The sequence below is a fragment of the Salmo salar genome, chromosome ssa20 (assembly GCF_905237065.1).
Source record: "Salmo salar chromosome ssa20, Ssal_v3.1, whole genome shotgun sequence".
NCBI classification, from domain to species: Eukaryota; Metazoa; Chordata; class Actinopteri; order Salmoniformes; family Salmonidae; genus Salmo; species Salmo salar.
In genome coordinates this window covers 63727499-63743795 of record NC_059461.1, presented here as the reverse complement: position 1 = coordinate 63743795, position 16297 = coordinate 63727499, and the positions used below count along the sequence as shown (strand labels likewise).

The following is a 16297-nucleotide window of genomic DNA, read 5'->3' as shown; positions in this document are numbered from 1 at the left end:
GGGAGGTGACCAATAACCCGATGGTTGCTCTGACAGATCTCCAGAGTTCCTCTGTGGAGTTGGGAGAACCTCTGTGGAGATTGACAACCATCTCTGCAGCACTCCACCAATCAGGCCTTTATGGTAGAGTGGCCAGACAGAAGCCACTCCTCAGTAAAAGGCACATGACAGCCCGCTTAGAGTTTGCCAAAAGGCACCTAAAGGACTATCAGATTATGAGAAACAAAATTCTCTGGTCTGATGAAACCAAGATTGAACTCTGTAGCCTGAATGCCATGCCTCACGTCTAGAGGAAACCTGGCACCATCCCTACGGTGAAGCATGGTGGTGGCAGCATCATGCTGTGGGAATGTTTTTCAGCAGCAGGGACTGAGAGACTAGGCAGGATCGAGGGAAAGATGAATGGAGCAAAGTACAGAGAGATCCTTGATGAAAACCTGCTCCAGAGTGCTCAGGACCTCAGACTAGGGCAAGAGTTCACCTTCCAACAGGACAACGACCCTAAGCACACAGCCAATATAATGGATGAGAGGCTTAGGGACAGGTCTCTGAATGTCCTTGAGTGGCCCAGCCAGAGCCCGGACCTGATCGACCTGATCGAACATCTCTGGAGAGACCTGAAAGTAACTGTGCAGCGACGCTCCCCGTCCAACCTGACAGAGCTTGAGAGGATCTGCAGAGAAGAATGGAGACACTCCCCAAATACAGGTGTATGAAAGAAGACTTGAGGCTGTAATCGTTGCAAAGGATGCTTCAACAAAGTACTGAGTAAAGGGTCTGAATACTTATGTAAGTGTGATATTTCCGTTTTTAAATTGTGTGTAAATGTGTGAAATCCATTTTAGAATAAGGCTGTAATGTAACAAAGTGTGAAAAAAGAGAAGGGCTCTGATACTTTCTGAATGCCCTGTATGTTGCAGCTTCAGCAACACAGTTGGATATCACACAATACACACTGTTGGTGTTCTGTGGTGGTCATTGCAGAAGGGAAGAGAGAGAGCCAAAGGGTTCTAGTCACAGTCACTCGCTGTATTTTTTCTTTAACACAGCACAGTAAGTCTGAGTCGGGCCAGGAACATTCAAATCAATTGCGGTCTGAGTCCCTCTAGCCACTTGTGTGTCTTAATTATTCCATCAAACAGTTTTCTTAAAGCATCAGACAAGCTCAGTGCATTTCATTGATTTGATTAAAGCACATAGGATGTCTATACATGGAAAAATAGACATTTTAAAATTAGACCAATCGATTGGTCGAAAGAACAGACGACTCTTGGTCGACCAAGATTTGTTTTAGTCTGGGACAGCCCTAGTGTGGGAGTGTGTGTGTGCACGTGCACGCGTACATGTGATCCCTGAAATGACAGGGGAGGCGAGGGAGCAGGGAGAGCCTATATTCCCTCTTAGCCAGGATAGCGTAGCTGTGGTTTCCCTCTCATATTCATGTCAAGGACCCTAAAGCACCAGCCAGTAGGCCGCTTTTATTAGCTTACTCCACACACATTGGTAGGTGGAAATTTAGATCTCCCAAATATAACTTTGAATTGCGTTAAGAAAACTCAGACCTTACACTGAATGTTTTGAAAGGCATTCAATTCATGTAAAAACATGAAGGCTAGTGCAAGATTTACAACGAGGTGTGCCCCCAACAATTCAATATAGACGACAGGGTTGTAAAAGTTCATATGAACTTAATGTTTAAATTTATACAGTATGTGGGTATCAATGACTCATTTGTGTTATTATATTTAGAGACATTTGACTCTGGTCTTTCTTGGTTGGAATATATTTTGCCCATGATTCTAGGCATTGGACTAACCTGTAATTTAAGATGTGTTTCAAGTTCAAATTCATTTCCCTCAAGTTGTAGGCTAGTGATTCATTCAGAGTTTGCTGCCTATGGTGTTTCTAAATGTTACTGTAGGCATGTATTGCTCAGTTTCTTAAATGGTTAGACTAGCTAGTTATTGCAAACATCCAGCACGAGGTGTTAGGCCTATCTAGTAGGAAGTAGGCCTACTGTATAAGCCTTGTCCGAGCCAGAATAGCCCATTGTCACGACTTCCACCGAAGTCCCTCTTCTTGCTCGGGCAGCGTTCGGTGGTTGACGTCATCGGCCTTCTAGCCATCGCCGATCCACTTTTCATTTTCCATTTGTTTTGTCTTTGTTTTACACACCTGGTTTCAATTCCCCAATTACATGTTCATTATTTAACCCTCTGTTTTCCCCATGGTTTTTGTGAGTGATTGTTTTATTGTAAGTTCGGTTCGTTGTTTGTGGGCTTGGTATTACTTCATGTATTTGGAAATTTTGAGCAAAGTTCATTGTGTTACTCATCTCTGCTGTCCTGTGCCTGACTCCTCTGCACCAGCTACACCCAGAACCTTACACCCATAGGGCAGGAGGCACCTACCCGTATCTCCTGTTTCTGTAGCGGGAGGCAGCTTGATGTAGAAGTACACCCCCTAGACAGACTAGCTTCCTATCTACTATAAATCAGATTAGCCTAGTAGGCTTGTATCATGCAGCTTCTACTTTCCAAGCAAAGGAAAACAAAAGGTAGAGGAACACAATACTGCTGAATCATGTTAGGCTTCATTGCCTCTTTTCCGTCCATTGAAGCGTCTGATCCCCACTGTTTTAAAAAATAAATATTTATTTAACCTTTATTTAACTAGGCAAGTCAGTTAAGAACAAATTCTTATTAACAATGACGACCTACACCGGCCAAACCCGGACGACGCTGGGCCAATTGTGCACCGCTCTATGGGACTCCCAATCACGGCCGGTTGTGATACAGCCTGCCATAATAATGTGCTCACTGCTCATCCTCTCTCCTCATTGGCTTTCTGCGCCTTTACTCAATCACAGCATCTGAACTAGCCAGCCAGCCCCCATGAAAAACCCACATTTTACATGTTACAGCAAGCTGAAAATAACTCCCAACATGCATAGACATGAAAGGGCCTTTTAAAAACAGTAAAAAAACATCAAATTGCTTTTTATGTTTCATCTCCTTCCAGAAAGTTTTTTTTCTTTATAATGCTTTGACTTTATATGGCAAGGTGCTCTAACAATTAGCAGCAGTGACAGTGAGGACGTCCTGTGGTGAACAGGGAGGCTGAATGTCTGTTGCTGTGTGTTGCGGTGTGTGTTGCTCATTAGGAGTGAACACACATTGAGGGGTTCCAGACTCAGACACATCTCCCTGATAAACCCCATCATAAAGCTAAAAGCCCATCCGTTGTTACACTGTTGAAATACCACCTTAATATCACAAACACACGGCATGACCAGTTGTTCCAGAAAGAAGTCCGATCAGCCCATTCCCATGGGAAGAGTAACATGAGAGGGAAGTGACGTGATATAGTATGTTTCATAATGTAAGCCTACCTCGTCAAGGCGGTTTGGTTTCTATGGTTTGGAAGGGGCTGTCGTTTCTGAATAAAAGCATGAAAGAGGAATAAAAAAAGTTGAATAAAAGTTGAAAAGAAGCCCATGTTGTTCTCCTTTTTGACTAAGGTTCAGTTCTGATTACAGTTTTTCTTTTTATGACATGGATTTTCAACATGGATCTCTCCTGTAACTGTGTCTATATCTAACTAACTGTGTCTCTCACCTTCCCCCTGTCTATAGGTGTGAGCAGTAACGAGGTGCTGGTCCCAGAGAGGGTCAGTGCTGTGCTGGGGAAGAACATTACTCTGGGCTGTAGGGTGGAGGTGGGCACCAACCTCAGCCTCACCCAGAGCTCCTGGGAGCGTCGCCTGCCCTCAGGCACCATCACCCTGGCCGTCTTCAACCCCCAGTTTGGCATCTCCATCTCCCCAGACTACGCCAGGCGCCTGTCCTTCCTGAACCCCTCCGTGCACGATGCCACCATCGTCCTGGAAGGCGTGGGATTTCAGGACATCGGGTCTTACACGTGTAAAGTGGCGACTTTCCCACTGGGCAACACGCAGGCATCCACCACCGTCAATATACTAGGTATGTGGAACTCTTAGACAGCTTCGGACCTGGTCAATTTACCTTATTCCCTTTATAGTGCACTACTATTGACCAGGGCCCGCATTGGGCTCTGGTCAATAGTAGTGCACTATAGAGGAAATAGGGTGCCATTTTAGATGCAGCCCCAATGGGCCCTAGTCAAAAGTAGTGCTCTAAATGGGGAATAGGCTGTCATTTGGGACACAGACACTCGGCGTCCACCATAAAGAAACAGTTACTTTTTGTACTGTAGAAGCATACAGCACCAGCTCCATTTGACCTGAATGTCCTTTCTCGGAAAGTGTTCTCATTGTCCCCATGAATTATAGGAGGTCAGTTCAGACTTGATAAATATTCATACAGCTAGCCTTATTACTGTAGGAGCCAAATGCCACATAGATTTACTGACTTAATATAAACAAATCCACATGTAAAGGTTCCAACTCGTATGGACACATTATAAAGTAGCACCTTACTGAGAGTGAACTTTAAGGATTGTTGTTCGGTCAGCATGTGTTTCCACCCCTATAATAGTTGATTGGATTGTGGACGGTGATGAAAGCTGCAGCCAGCCAGGCTTCATGTGTATATCTCTCCTGAGACTGAGTCCCAAATAGCACCCTATGCCCTATGTAGTGCACTACTTTTGACTGGTGAAGGTAGTGCACAATATAGGGAATAGGGTGCAATTTGACACTCGGCCTCAGGCTGGCTCTGATGACTAATGAGGGCTACATTAAGTGCTGCTGTGACAGGAGGCTGCCTGCCTCGACTCAGTGTCTGGGCCTCCACAGCCTTCCATTAGCCCACATCTACCTTCAGTCTTCTGTGTCCCAAAAGGCACGCTCTTCTCTAGTGCACTGCTTTTGACCAGGGGCCATGGGGAATAGTGTCATTTGGGACGCAACCTGGGCTTCCACCCGCCTTACTTGACTCTGCGTTGTTGTTTATTGGGGGTGTGTTATTTCTTAACACTGTGACTGGGTACACTCCTCTTCTGAGAATAATCACTGATACAAAAACAAAAAGCTCATAGCTTCCCTTTCAACAACGGTTGTAAGAATGTAATAGTCTGGGATAGATTTGAATCTTATAAGAGGGGTGCAGTGTACATTCAGGTAATGAAACCCCTCCCCACCCCCCCATTCTCTCTTTCTCGTTCTGCCTCTCCCACCCCCTTCCTCCTCCTCCTAACCTTACAAAAGGCAAAGGGTTACATTTTAATGGTTGGAGGAGCTTTGCTACTTGAGCCTCAAGCCCCCACATGTAAACAATGGCAAAGGTATAATACACCACCACCGAAACTCTGAGAATTAGAATGACCTTTTGTTTGGGATTGTTATTGCTGACAAGGAAGTGAGAAACCTTATGCAGTTTTCTAAGAGACTGAGTTTCTGCTAAGACTTCTAAGAGAAAACAAGACAACACTTAAAAAAGCTGCATTAATGAAGATGTCAACTGATGATACTAGGCCTGACATTGCGGCAAACTCCACAGTCTGGCCGAGCTCCACTTTAACTTTCTGAGTTATTGTATCATCAAACCATAAGCGGCCTTCTACTCAGGCCCAGATCTCTCTGTATGACTCACTGATAGCCATGTTTTACTGTCCATGACATGCATTTGATGTGGAGCAATAACATCTTCTCTTTTCAGCTGAGTCATAAAAACTTAAGAGAACATAACCTCGCAGCAGTACAGTGCCATGGCAAGACTTGTTCAATTGTTGAGGGTCAAATTACATTTTTATGTTTTATTGTTAGAAGGTGTTTCATTAGATAATCAAAATATCCATTCTCTATGATTTACTTGATCATCCAATGAGCCCCATAAATGCAGAGATTGGTGATAATTGTAATTATTTTTAAGTGTACTGATTGATATGTCAAAACTGTGGAGCTACTGCATGGTTTGACCACTGGCCTTACAGTTCAACTGTAGTCCTGGTTGACTGGCTTTGTCAGCTGCGCTCTGATCGGGCTGGTCGATATGGCCAAAATATCATATCACGGTATACATTTTTTAAATGTTTTTGAATAACAAAATATCTACATTTGCTTTGAGTAGTGTGAGACCCTAGGGGGGAAGCACATACATTCTAAGTGATTTCATTGGGTCTTTCTCCATTCTGATTGTTTCATACTATTCAGTTCAACCAAAAATAATTTGCAGCATTTTCATTTCATTTCTGCATTTCCTGCACTAATTTGACATAATTTCCACACTTCCATGTAGAGCTGCACGATATGGGCAATCTAACAATCTAGTCCTTAATTTTAACCAAATATTGCAATTGCGATTTGACTTGCGATTTAGAGCAAAACACATCGGTGAACTGTTGGAATCATGAAAATAGAATGATTATTCTAATTCTATAGTTCTAATATAGTAGTGGGCACTTTGAATAGTGTTGTTTGACATGACAATGAATGAAAATTCCAGGGAGGAGTTATTGTGACAGGGTAGGAACCCTATAATCTTTGGCTACATTTAATGTTTTCTCTTAGCTACTCCATGCAGCCCAAAGTGGGTGGTAAACTCAATCTAAAGAAAATGAAATGGCACGTCCCCCTGATTTGGTTACAGCTACTTCATGTAGCTAACATATTCATGCTTTGCGTATTCCTCTTTGATTTATCAAATCAAATGTTATTGGTCACATACACATGGTTACACATGGTTACACATGGTTACACATGGTTACACATGGTTAGCAGGTGGTGAAGAAGGAGCCTTCTTCACCACACTGTCTGTGTGGGTGGACCATTTGCTGCACAAACAACATGCTGAGTTAGGTCTAAACCATCACTGGTATTATCAGGCTGTATCACTACTCATGTTTGCTCTGACTCATTACCATTATTAGCTAGCTAAACAACTAACTAGGGATTAGCATTAGTGGCTAACAAGATTTCGGCCCAACTTGCTAAGAAAATACAATCTAGCTGTTTGCATATGTAAGAAACACAAACGAATAGTGTAATTATATAACGCTAGTGGATTTCTATTAAGAAGCAAAGTGAAAACTGCATAGTTTTCATCAACTTTGTTGCATGTGCTGCATTGACCATGCAGACTGAACGCAAGTGTCTGTCTCGTGTTCGAGGAACAACAAATGCGCTCCTTGAGTGACGGGGGGCGTGGCTAGGTCTGTGTGGAAAGCGGCATGGAGAGAGAGTGGAGAAAGATGACTCAAGAAGCGAAGTAAACTATAAAAATCTATGTTATACACTGTATCACATTTAACAAACCAAACATTCAAATACCGTTATAGAAGGTAAAGTAAAAACCCAAACTGGTTTGTGCATCAATACCAGTATATCGTAAAATAAGGTATACCTCCCAGCCCTACACGTTCATGGGAGCATAGCGGAACTGGGCAGTGTGTGGGTGGGACAGGGCCAACACGGCTCCCACTGCCTGCTCTCTGCCTGTCTGACGGAAAATCATTACCCTCTGCACTCAACAAGATAGATCTGAACCACCTCCCTCCCCGACAGCCTCTCCAAATTAGCACGTACCCCTGATTTGGTTACACTGGAGGGAAGGGGATAGGGGGGGTGCCAGGATGCCCCCTTAACACAACAGAGCTACTGTGCGCGGTCAGTGAGTGGGGTGGGGAGGGGGGAGTGTTGATTAGATGAGGGTGTGGGGCACAATGTGAGCAGGTTGACTGAGATGGCTGCGTGATGCCCGGGTGTAGGAGACACGGGTATATTTTTAGAAGAGGGAGTCTCTGGGGTGTCGCTCCACTGTGAGGAGGGGTACGGCAGATGTCTGGGGGCGATGGCCTTGTCTGGAGGATCCTGTATGTGTGCCCCACATGCCACACTGTCACTGTGAAATGAAGTCCAGCAGCTGTTAGTGCCGTGCCCTCTGCAAGGAGAGAAGGAGACCACGGACAGAGAGAAAGAGAGGGGGAAGGAGAAATGGACATGGCAAAGAGAGAGAGCAGGGTAGGGGAGATGCAAGGAGAGAAGGAGACCACAGACAGAGAGAAAGAGAGGGGGAAGGAGAAATGGACACGGCAAAAAGAGATAGCAGGGTAGGGGAGATTCAGTAGCCTGACAACTGACACTAAATTCTTCTGCTGCTCTGTCATTCATTGAAGTTGTTTGTGGTGACAAGGGGCAGGAGGGGCGTTGTACAAAATAAAGTTGTCTCTAACCAATCGGAGTATCAAAGCCAATGCCAAATTTTCAAACCACTGCTTTACCCACGTGTGTTCTGGCTCTGGCCCAACCCATTGGTTTCTGGACCAATCAGACTGTCCCAAATGTGTTTGCGTTCGGTGAAGGGTCGGGGAGGTACTCAGATCCAGACTCCTTGCAGAGAAGAAACTAACGTCCGTGGGTGTGGCGTAGCGGTTGGCTGGAGCAAGGAATCTGGGTAGCCAGGCAAGAGATTCAGATGAGTAATGATGGAAAAGGAAAACAGCCTGACAGCTCCCTGAATCATAGATTTAAACACTAGAGACAATTTGTGAAGTGGAGTAGTGCTTTCTAGCCTCTCTCCCTCTCCTGAACCTGTGGAATTGTGCAATTCCACAAAATACACAACATGCGCAGCATCAGATTAGCAAAAAAATGGAATTGCACATTATCCAAACAGGTTGACGCATGAAAGCCTTTAGTCTAGCGTATTTACTTAACACAAAGTCGCCATAAATTCAAAGCACACGCATAATTGGCATTGCTGGACTGCAGACGCGAACGCAGTTAATAAACCCTACATCAAACGCCTACAGTATATCCTATAAAATAATTTGTGTCTCTTTGAGCAGTCATTGTGACTCTTCAGACAGTCACAAATTTAGTAGGCCTAGGCACAATTCACTACATAGGCATCTCTGTCACAGACATGAAGCCTGTTAACAATTCAGAGAGGAATGAGGGAAATGTCTATCTTCTCCTGTCCTAGAGCCTAGGCTATTTTCCTATCCAGTCCCAATCCTACTGAAAAATCCTGACTCCTGTCTCGCATGAAAATTCGTAACTTTATTCTGTATTCTGTAGGTTGCATTATCAAAGCACGTCTTTCTCCTATGCATGTCAAAATACCGCTTTAACGTTTCCCCCTCTTCTCTGCGCAGTCTCGTACTTGCTAGCTAAGTGAGCGCTTCGGTAGAGAATGTGTTGTCAACAAACGATATGAGAGTAGATATCAGTATTTTAAAACAAGAGTTGGTCCCTGTTAAGATACGTACCTTGATATTGAAAATATTTCCACTCTTCATCTCCCCGTTATTCATGTGCTGATCTGCTATCTGTATAATCATCAACTAGATTTAGCCAAATATAGGAGATATTCCGTCATTCGTTAAAATTAGGTTATCTAGCAAGTTTAGCAACTTTGGTCATTTGACTTTTGTTTGACTACTGTCACAAAGTGTGTATGATTCAACAACGCTATACTCTGGGTGTGCTCTGTGAAATGCGCTGAATTAATTGAGGAACATGATAACGCTCTGAATTTATGGACGGCCTGTTTTGCAATTCACAACAATGTCATTGCTGATCAAAGATAGTTACTAAATATCAGTTTCATTTGCTCTTATTTGAGGAGAACCTTGGCATAGTGACCATATCTTGGTTTAAACCCTTTAAATGGGCACTTCTGATTTTTTGCGGTATTTCTTTGCGGTATTTCCTTGGACTCTCGGGATAAATCTGAATTATTTGTATCTTTATTATTATGTCTGTCGGTGCACTAGAACAGTGAAGTAGTGCTCTGTGAAACAGGTAGAGTGCTATGTTACAGCGGTCACTGTCTGTTCACATGGATCTGTTTATGCTGCTCTATTGAGAGAAATCTGTGTCACGACTGATGTCTCAACCCACAGTAACTCAGCATCCTCACAGGAAGCCAGTGTAACATAACCCTAGCTCTAAAGCACTGAATAGCAGCACACATTAACAGCAACCCAACTCCCCAGTTCAGGACTGGACACCACACAATGAAACACAGACACACACACAACAGCACAGAGTATTATGTCTGACATTGCTCTCTGTTAAACTGTTTTTCTAAGTCATTATGAACCGTATTAGCAAGCCATGAGTAGTAGGAGCAGTTTGAAAGTACAGCATTTACAACACAAAATCCACTGTTTTGGTTTAGTAGGAAGAGAATATAATTCAAACTGCTTCATGGAGATGCTCCAAAAGTCACTCTAATAGAAATGTCTTGGTCGATGCTGCATAGTAATATTCCTTTCACAAACACAGAAACATCTCTCACAGACGTCTCCATCTCCAGCACAATAACAATAAAAAAGAGTTGAGTTCCCTCCAAAGTGCTCTTATAGTATCAGATTGCTTGGCTCATCAATTTTTAATAGATATCTGTGAAATGCAGGAAATCAATCTACTGTGTCTGGCAGCAGAGTGTATGAGTGTCCCGTGGCCACTTCCTCCTCTGTCCATATCCTCGTCCCTGTTTTATGATGCACATTATTTATTCATCTTCATATACAAAATATCAATACTCATTTTGTAATCTATTCTGTTTTGTCATCTCTCCGCGAGCCCCTTTTCCTCTCTCTCCCACTCCATCTCTCTCTCTTTCTCTCTCTCTTTCAATGTTTTTTGTCTGTATGTACAGTATATTTTCTATGCCGCTAAATGAATTGCCTCATTGGGAACATTATAGTTTTATAATCTTATCTCTCTCTCCCCTAGTGGAGCCCAAGGTCTACGTCTCTGCCGGCTCTATGGCCCTGGTGGATGGTGGTAATGAATCGGTGGCGGCCACCTGCATAGCAGAGCGCGGCCGGCCTGCAGCCGAGGTGTCCTGGGAGACTGAGCTGTTTGGCCGCTCTGAGGTCCAAACGCAGGACGAGCCCAACGGCACCTCCACCACGCAGGTACAAACAGAACAGAGCTACTGCTTTGACATTACACCACAGTACCGTGTTTCAAACGGCAACTTATTCCCTACATAGTGCACTACTTTTGACTAAGGCCAGTTTTGGTCAGTTTTGCCCTTGGGCCCTGGTCAAAAGTAGTGCAAAATATAAAGGGAATAGGGCGCCATTTGGGACACAGCCATGGTCTCATACACAATCAACCTCCTCATGGGGTGCATATACAGTATATGTACAGTACCAGTCAAAGGTTTGGACACACCTACTCATTCCAGAGTTTTTTCTACATTGTAAAATAATAGTGAAGACATCATAACTATGAAATAACACTTATGGAATCATGTAGTAACCCCCAAAAAAGTGTTAAGATTCTTCAAAGTAGCCACCCTTTGCCTTGATGACAGCTTTGCACACTCTTGGCATTCTCTCAACCAGATTCACAAGGTAGTCATCTGGAATGCATTTCAATTAACAGTTGTGCCTTGTGAAAAGTTAATTTGTGGAATTTCTTTCCTTCTTAATGCGTTTGAGCCAATCAGTTGTGTTGTGATTAGGGCTGTGGCGGTCGCGAAATTGTCAGTCGGTGATTGTCAAGCAAATAACTGTCGGCCTCACGGTAATTGAGCGTTAATTAACATAAACACATTGTCACGGGTGTCGTAGGGATTAGACCAAAACGCAGCGGGAACGTGTAAACTCATCTTCTTATTTTATTAAAGAAGGAAAACAAAAGAAACACGTATACAAAATCAACAAAACGACACTAAACAGTCCCATCAGGTGCACGAACACAAAACAGGAAATAACTACCCACAAATCCCATAGAAAAAACACCCCTCTTAAATAGGACCTTCAATTAGAAGCAACGAGGAGCAGCTGCTTCCAATTGAAGGTCAACCCAATAAACACCACATAGAAATAGACATACTAGAACTAACATAGAAATAGACTAACAAAGAACATAGCCCAACAAACCCCGAAACACTCTAAACAAACAACCCCTGCCACACCCTGACCAAACTACAATAAAAAACAACCTCTTTTACTGGTCAGGACGTGACACACATTTAGCTTCTCCTGGCTTCCACGCCTACAAGCCATTTTAAAAAGTCAAATAAATCCATGTAGTATAGCCTACACCCTCACAATAAACCCATTATTTATTTTAGATAGGTCTAAAGAAGCATGATATGAAGAAAATGTAGTCTATTTCAGAAGAAAAGAATAGCATACTCTGAGTTGTCCTTATGTTAGGTCCTGATGTGGCTATGCCAAATGGCTGTGGGCTACACTAGTTCATTTAGCAGACAAGATTTGCTTATAATTCCGTGGCATTATTTTATAGTATGAAGAATACAATTGATAGAAATATTTTTTCCTAATTATTTGAGGGAGTGTGCACGTGCGGCTATTCTGTGTTGAGCCGTTAACAAGGAAATAGGTACTCCTATATGCTTAATTTAGAGTTATTCATGTAACTTTAGTTATTCTACAAAGGTTGGGCAATATGTGTAGATTTTTTATACATTGTAAAGCTGCATGATGAGACTAATGGTGATTTGAAAAACGTTGCTTGAAAGGCATGAGCTCTACTTTGTTTTTTTTTGCGCAGGCTGTACACACTCCAATAGTCTCTCATTCATAATTTGACAACCACTTGATAATGCCAGCGGCATCCCCTTTGCGGCCCGGAGTGCTGCGTTGTGCCCTTCTCCCTGAGTGTGCTGTGCAATCTGAAACGTCTATCACTCACACAGCTCTCCGTCACGTGATCGGGTCTTTCTCACAGGCTACAAGTGAAGACAGACACATCGGGGACGCAACTGTGTGCTTTCTTATCCAATTCCGAGGTCCATATTGAAGATATTGGAAGAAGTGTCCACAAGATGAGTAGGCCTAACGAACAGCTAAAGCACTAGCCTATGTCAGTCTACTCTCCCCCATAATACAAAAGTCGACCTATTCTATTCTGTGCAAGAAATAAATATTCCAAACATAGTCTGGGACAGTGGGATGTGATAGATCCCAAATGAATACAACCACTAGCATCCCCAAAACCTTTTTACGCAATGTGGCTGACGCAACAGATCAGAATGTTTAGCTTAAAATGTTGATAAACTATTAGGCTATTTCTTCACATTATACGCACAGCAATGCACACATTATAGAAGGCTATACGCACAAATGTTTCATTAGCGCAATTATGTATTATGCAATCTTTATTATGAAAATGATCTTCCCCAAACTTGAAACTCACACGCTGGTTATATATGCCAGTTGTAAAGCGGATTAATGTGCTTAATTTTAAGAAGTTATTTGGCCACTTTAGTTGTGATACAGACCTTATTAAAACATATAGGCCTATAGGCTAGGCTACATGAGGTGTGCGACTATCATTCAAACAAGTCGCCAAAAAAAGGCATTGTTTCTTATGCTGGGCATCATTCACAAGTGATAATATATCATTCACAAGTGATAGGCTAATATTAATATCAGACTATTCTTGATTTAATCTTGTCTTTACATATACAAAATAATATATGTGTGACATTTGTTTTGATTTAGAATGGACCATTATCATGCACCTGTACCAAAACAGGGGCACCCGGGAAAAAATAAATGTCATCTATGCACTTAAATAGCGAATGGAGGACGCTTTTCCCCTTGGTTTATTTTCATGCCAGCCTGGTAGGGTATACTCCTGTTGTAAATATAAGCAATGTGCTTAATATTAGGAAAGTTGAGAAGTAAATATAGTAGGCCTAGCCTATAGAAAGCTGAGGGGATCCTCCTCTTTTTAATAGCGGCCATCTCCCGCAATTGCATAGCCTAAAGAAATGTTAAGCAACATGAGCTCGTGGGCTCTCATGATGGGTTTGATTAGATTTTCAGATACATTTGATGTCAGAGTAATTAGTGGGACAAAAGAGTGCTGAATACCAGGCAGTTAGTATGTTTGGTAGGCTACTAATGACCAGCAGCAGCAGCATCAGAGCTTGGAGAAGCTTAATTACCATGACTAAACGGTCATGTGGAATTTGACTGCCTTCATAACTTGTGACTGCCGGTGTGGCGGTAATACGGTCACCGCAGCAGCCCTAGTTGTGACAAGGTAGGTGTGGTATACAGAAGATAGCACTATTTGGTAAAAGGTAAAAGGGGGCAATGAGGAATTCAACTACAAAATGCTAGTCTTCTCCCATTTTTTTAACCATTGCCCCCACCCACAAGGTGTATAAACAACAACAATAAATAAGAATAAAATAAGATAATAGATACAAAACAAAAACATGAAGAACATAAATCAATTAACTCTAATTAGCACATGTATGCAAGTGTGTGTGCATGGACTTTGCAGATGTATTTCTCACATGTGCAGCACATAGTATTTGTTTTACAGTCCTTCTTTGGGGGGAAGAATTGGCATCTCCTCCTCTTGCCTGCCCCAGCTGCAAGAGGAGGACAAGAGTCAGCCCCATGAACAGCTTTCACAAGCGCTGCATTGGCTGCTGTGCGGGGGAGGCGCTCCCTTCTTTGAATGTGTGGGGTTTCATGTGCCTTTCCCAGCTGCTCCAGGAACACCCTCCTCTTGTTCCGCTTATCAGGCATCCAGGTAGGGTTGATCTTGTTCAATATCACGAAGGCATTTACACATCAATGATGTTATGGAAGATGACCAGGGGCCAGCGGGCAGTCATCCTCCTGCAGCTGTAAGTTCCAATCACCTTGTCCAGGTTGTCCACGCCTCCTTTGTTGTGGTTGTAGTCCAGGATGATGGCTGGCTTCCTGTCTTCACGATCACTGATCTCAGCCGTTTTGTGCAGTGTGCTCAGGAGGACCACATTCTTGTTCCTCTTTGGGAGATAAGAAACTAGAGTGGTGGTGGGGGTGAAGGCAAACATTGATGAGAAGGCCTCTCTCCCCCTTGTTGCGAGGAGTGCAGGTGGGATCTCAGGATTGTTCTTTCTAACTGTGCAGACCATGGTGATCTTCCTCTTCAGGAGCTGCTGGCTGAGCTCATAAGAGGTGAAGAAATTGTTACACGTGACATTGTGCCCCCTCAGTTCATCTGTCACATCAAGCACAACCCGCATCCCCTGGTTCTTCTCCGGGCCTCCACTGGTCAGCTTCCCTGTGTAGACTTGCATCTCCCAAGGGTAGCTGGATTGTGCATCACAGGCCACCCATATCTTGATGCCATACTTTGCTGGCTTTTTGGGCATATACTGCCGGAAAGGACAGCGACCTTTTGACAAAATAGATTACTATCAGTAATTAGTATTAGTGTCACAGAAAACAATCACATAAATAAATGATATTACAGCAATACATAATACAATTAACATTGAAAATCACTTACATTACAGATATTAAAATAAAAATGTACCTCTGAATGGGACCAGTTGCTCATCCACTGTTACTTCAGGCCCAGGGTTGTAGAGGTATGGCAGACGCTCCACCCACTTCTCCCAGACCTCTCTTATGGCCACCAATTTGTCTCTCACATGTCTTGCATGTCTTGACTCACGGGTATCAAATCGTAGCATTCTTCAGAAAGTGTGGTAGACTTTCAGTGGCATCGTGGCATGGAAAATTGCCCTTCCACTCTCTGCATCCCAGAGACTACATGTAGCCTCGGGACCTATACACACCCGCCAAGATTAGCAGCCCTATGTAGGAGCGCAGGTCAATCTCATCCATCCTTTTCCAGTTGTCTCCAGGATGATTTTTTTGATGGCTGGTGTGATGAACATGTAGAATGTTGAGGCGATGTACTGGGCATGGGCAACTGCATGTATTTTGGGCCTTGTGGTCATCCTTATGACATGTTGTGTTGCAATGTTATGTTTTGCTGTTATTTTGCAGCAAAACATGTTATTTTGCTGTTCTATGACAAAAGTGTCTCTCTTTCAGCTTGGGGGATTTTTCTTCATCTGAAGATGATGCATCGTGCTCTGGGTTGTATTCTTCCCCATCTTCTTCTTTAGATACCTCCTCCTCTTCTAAATCATTGTTCTCTTGTTCCACCTGGACAAAATGTTTTAATAAAAAATCAAATCTATGACCTGTTGGGCACTGAGATGTGCACTCATGGCTTCAGCAAAGAGAGAACTGGGGGGACTGTCATCTGCAGCACCTTTATAGCCTCTGACTGCGTTCTCCATAAGTAAACAATGCTTTCAAGAAATGTTTATTTTGTCTGAAATGTTATTTATTTTGTCTGTGAACTTGAGTCATGTGTGGGGTCATGGAGGGAGATGCTGCACATGCACAAGAAAGTTAGAGTTTTGTCTGAGTTCAATCAGTAGCACACATAATCTCAATTTCTCATTGTGTGTGTGTGTGTGTGTGTGTGTGTGTGTGTGTGTGTGTGTGTGTGTGTGTGTGTGTGTGTGTGTGTGTGTGTGTGTGTGTGTGTGGTTTTTGTGGTGTGTAAATTATTTTATAAC

The 16297-nt window shown here is 43.1% G+C and overlaps 1 protein-coding gene across 1 annotated transcript in view; it reads left to right on the top strand.

Annotated features, from left to right (window-relative positions):
* The window catches only part of nectin3a (nectin cell adhesion molecule 3a), a 65550-nt gene that overhangs the window by 35450 nt on the left and 13803 nt on the right, over positions 1–16297 (top strand). The window contains exons 2-3 of the mRNA XM_014163107.2: positions 3635–3982; positions 10663–10847. Coding sequence (XP_014018582.1) covers positions 3635–3982; positions 10663–10847 — 533 coding nt within the window. The remainder of the gene's footprint in view (positions 1–3634; positions 3983–10662; positions 10848–16297) is intronic.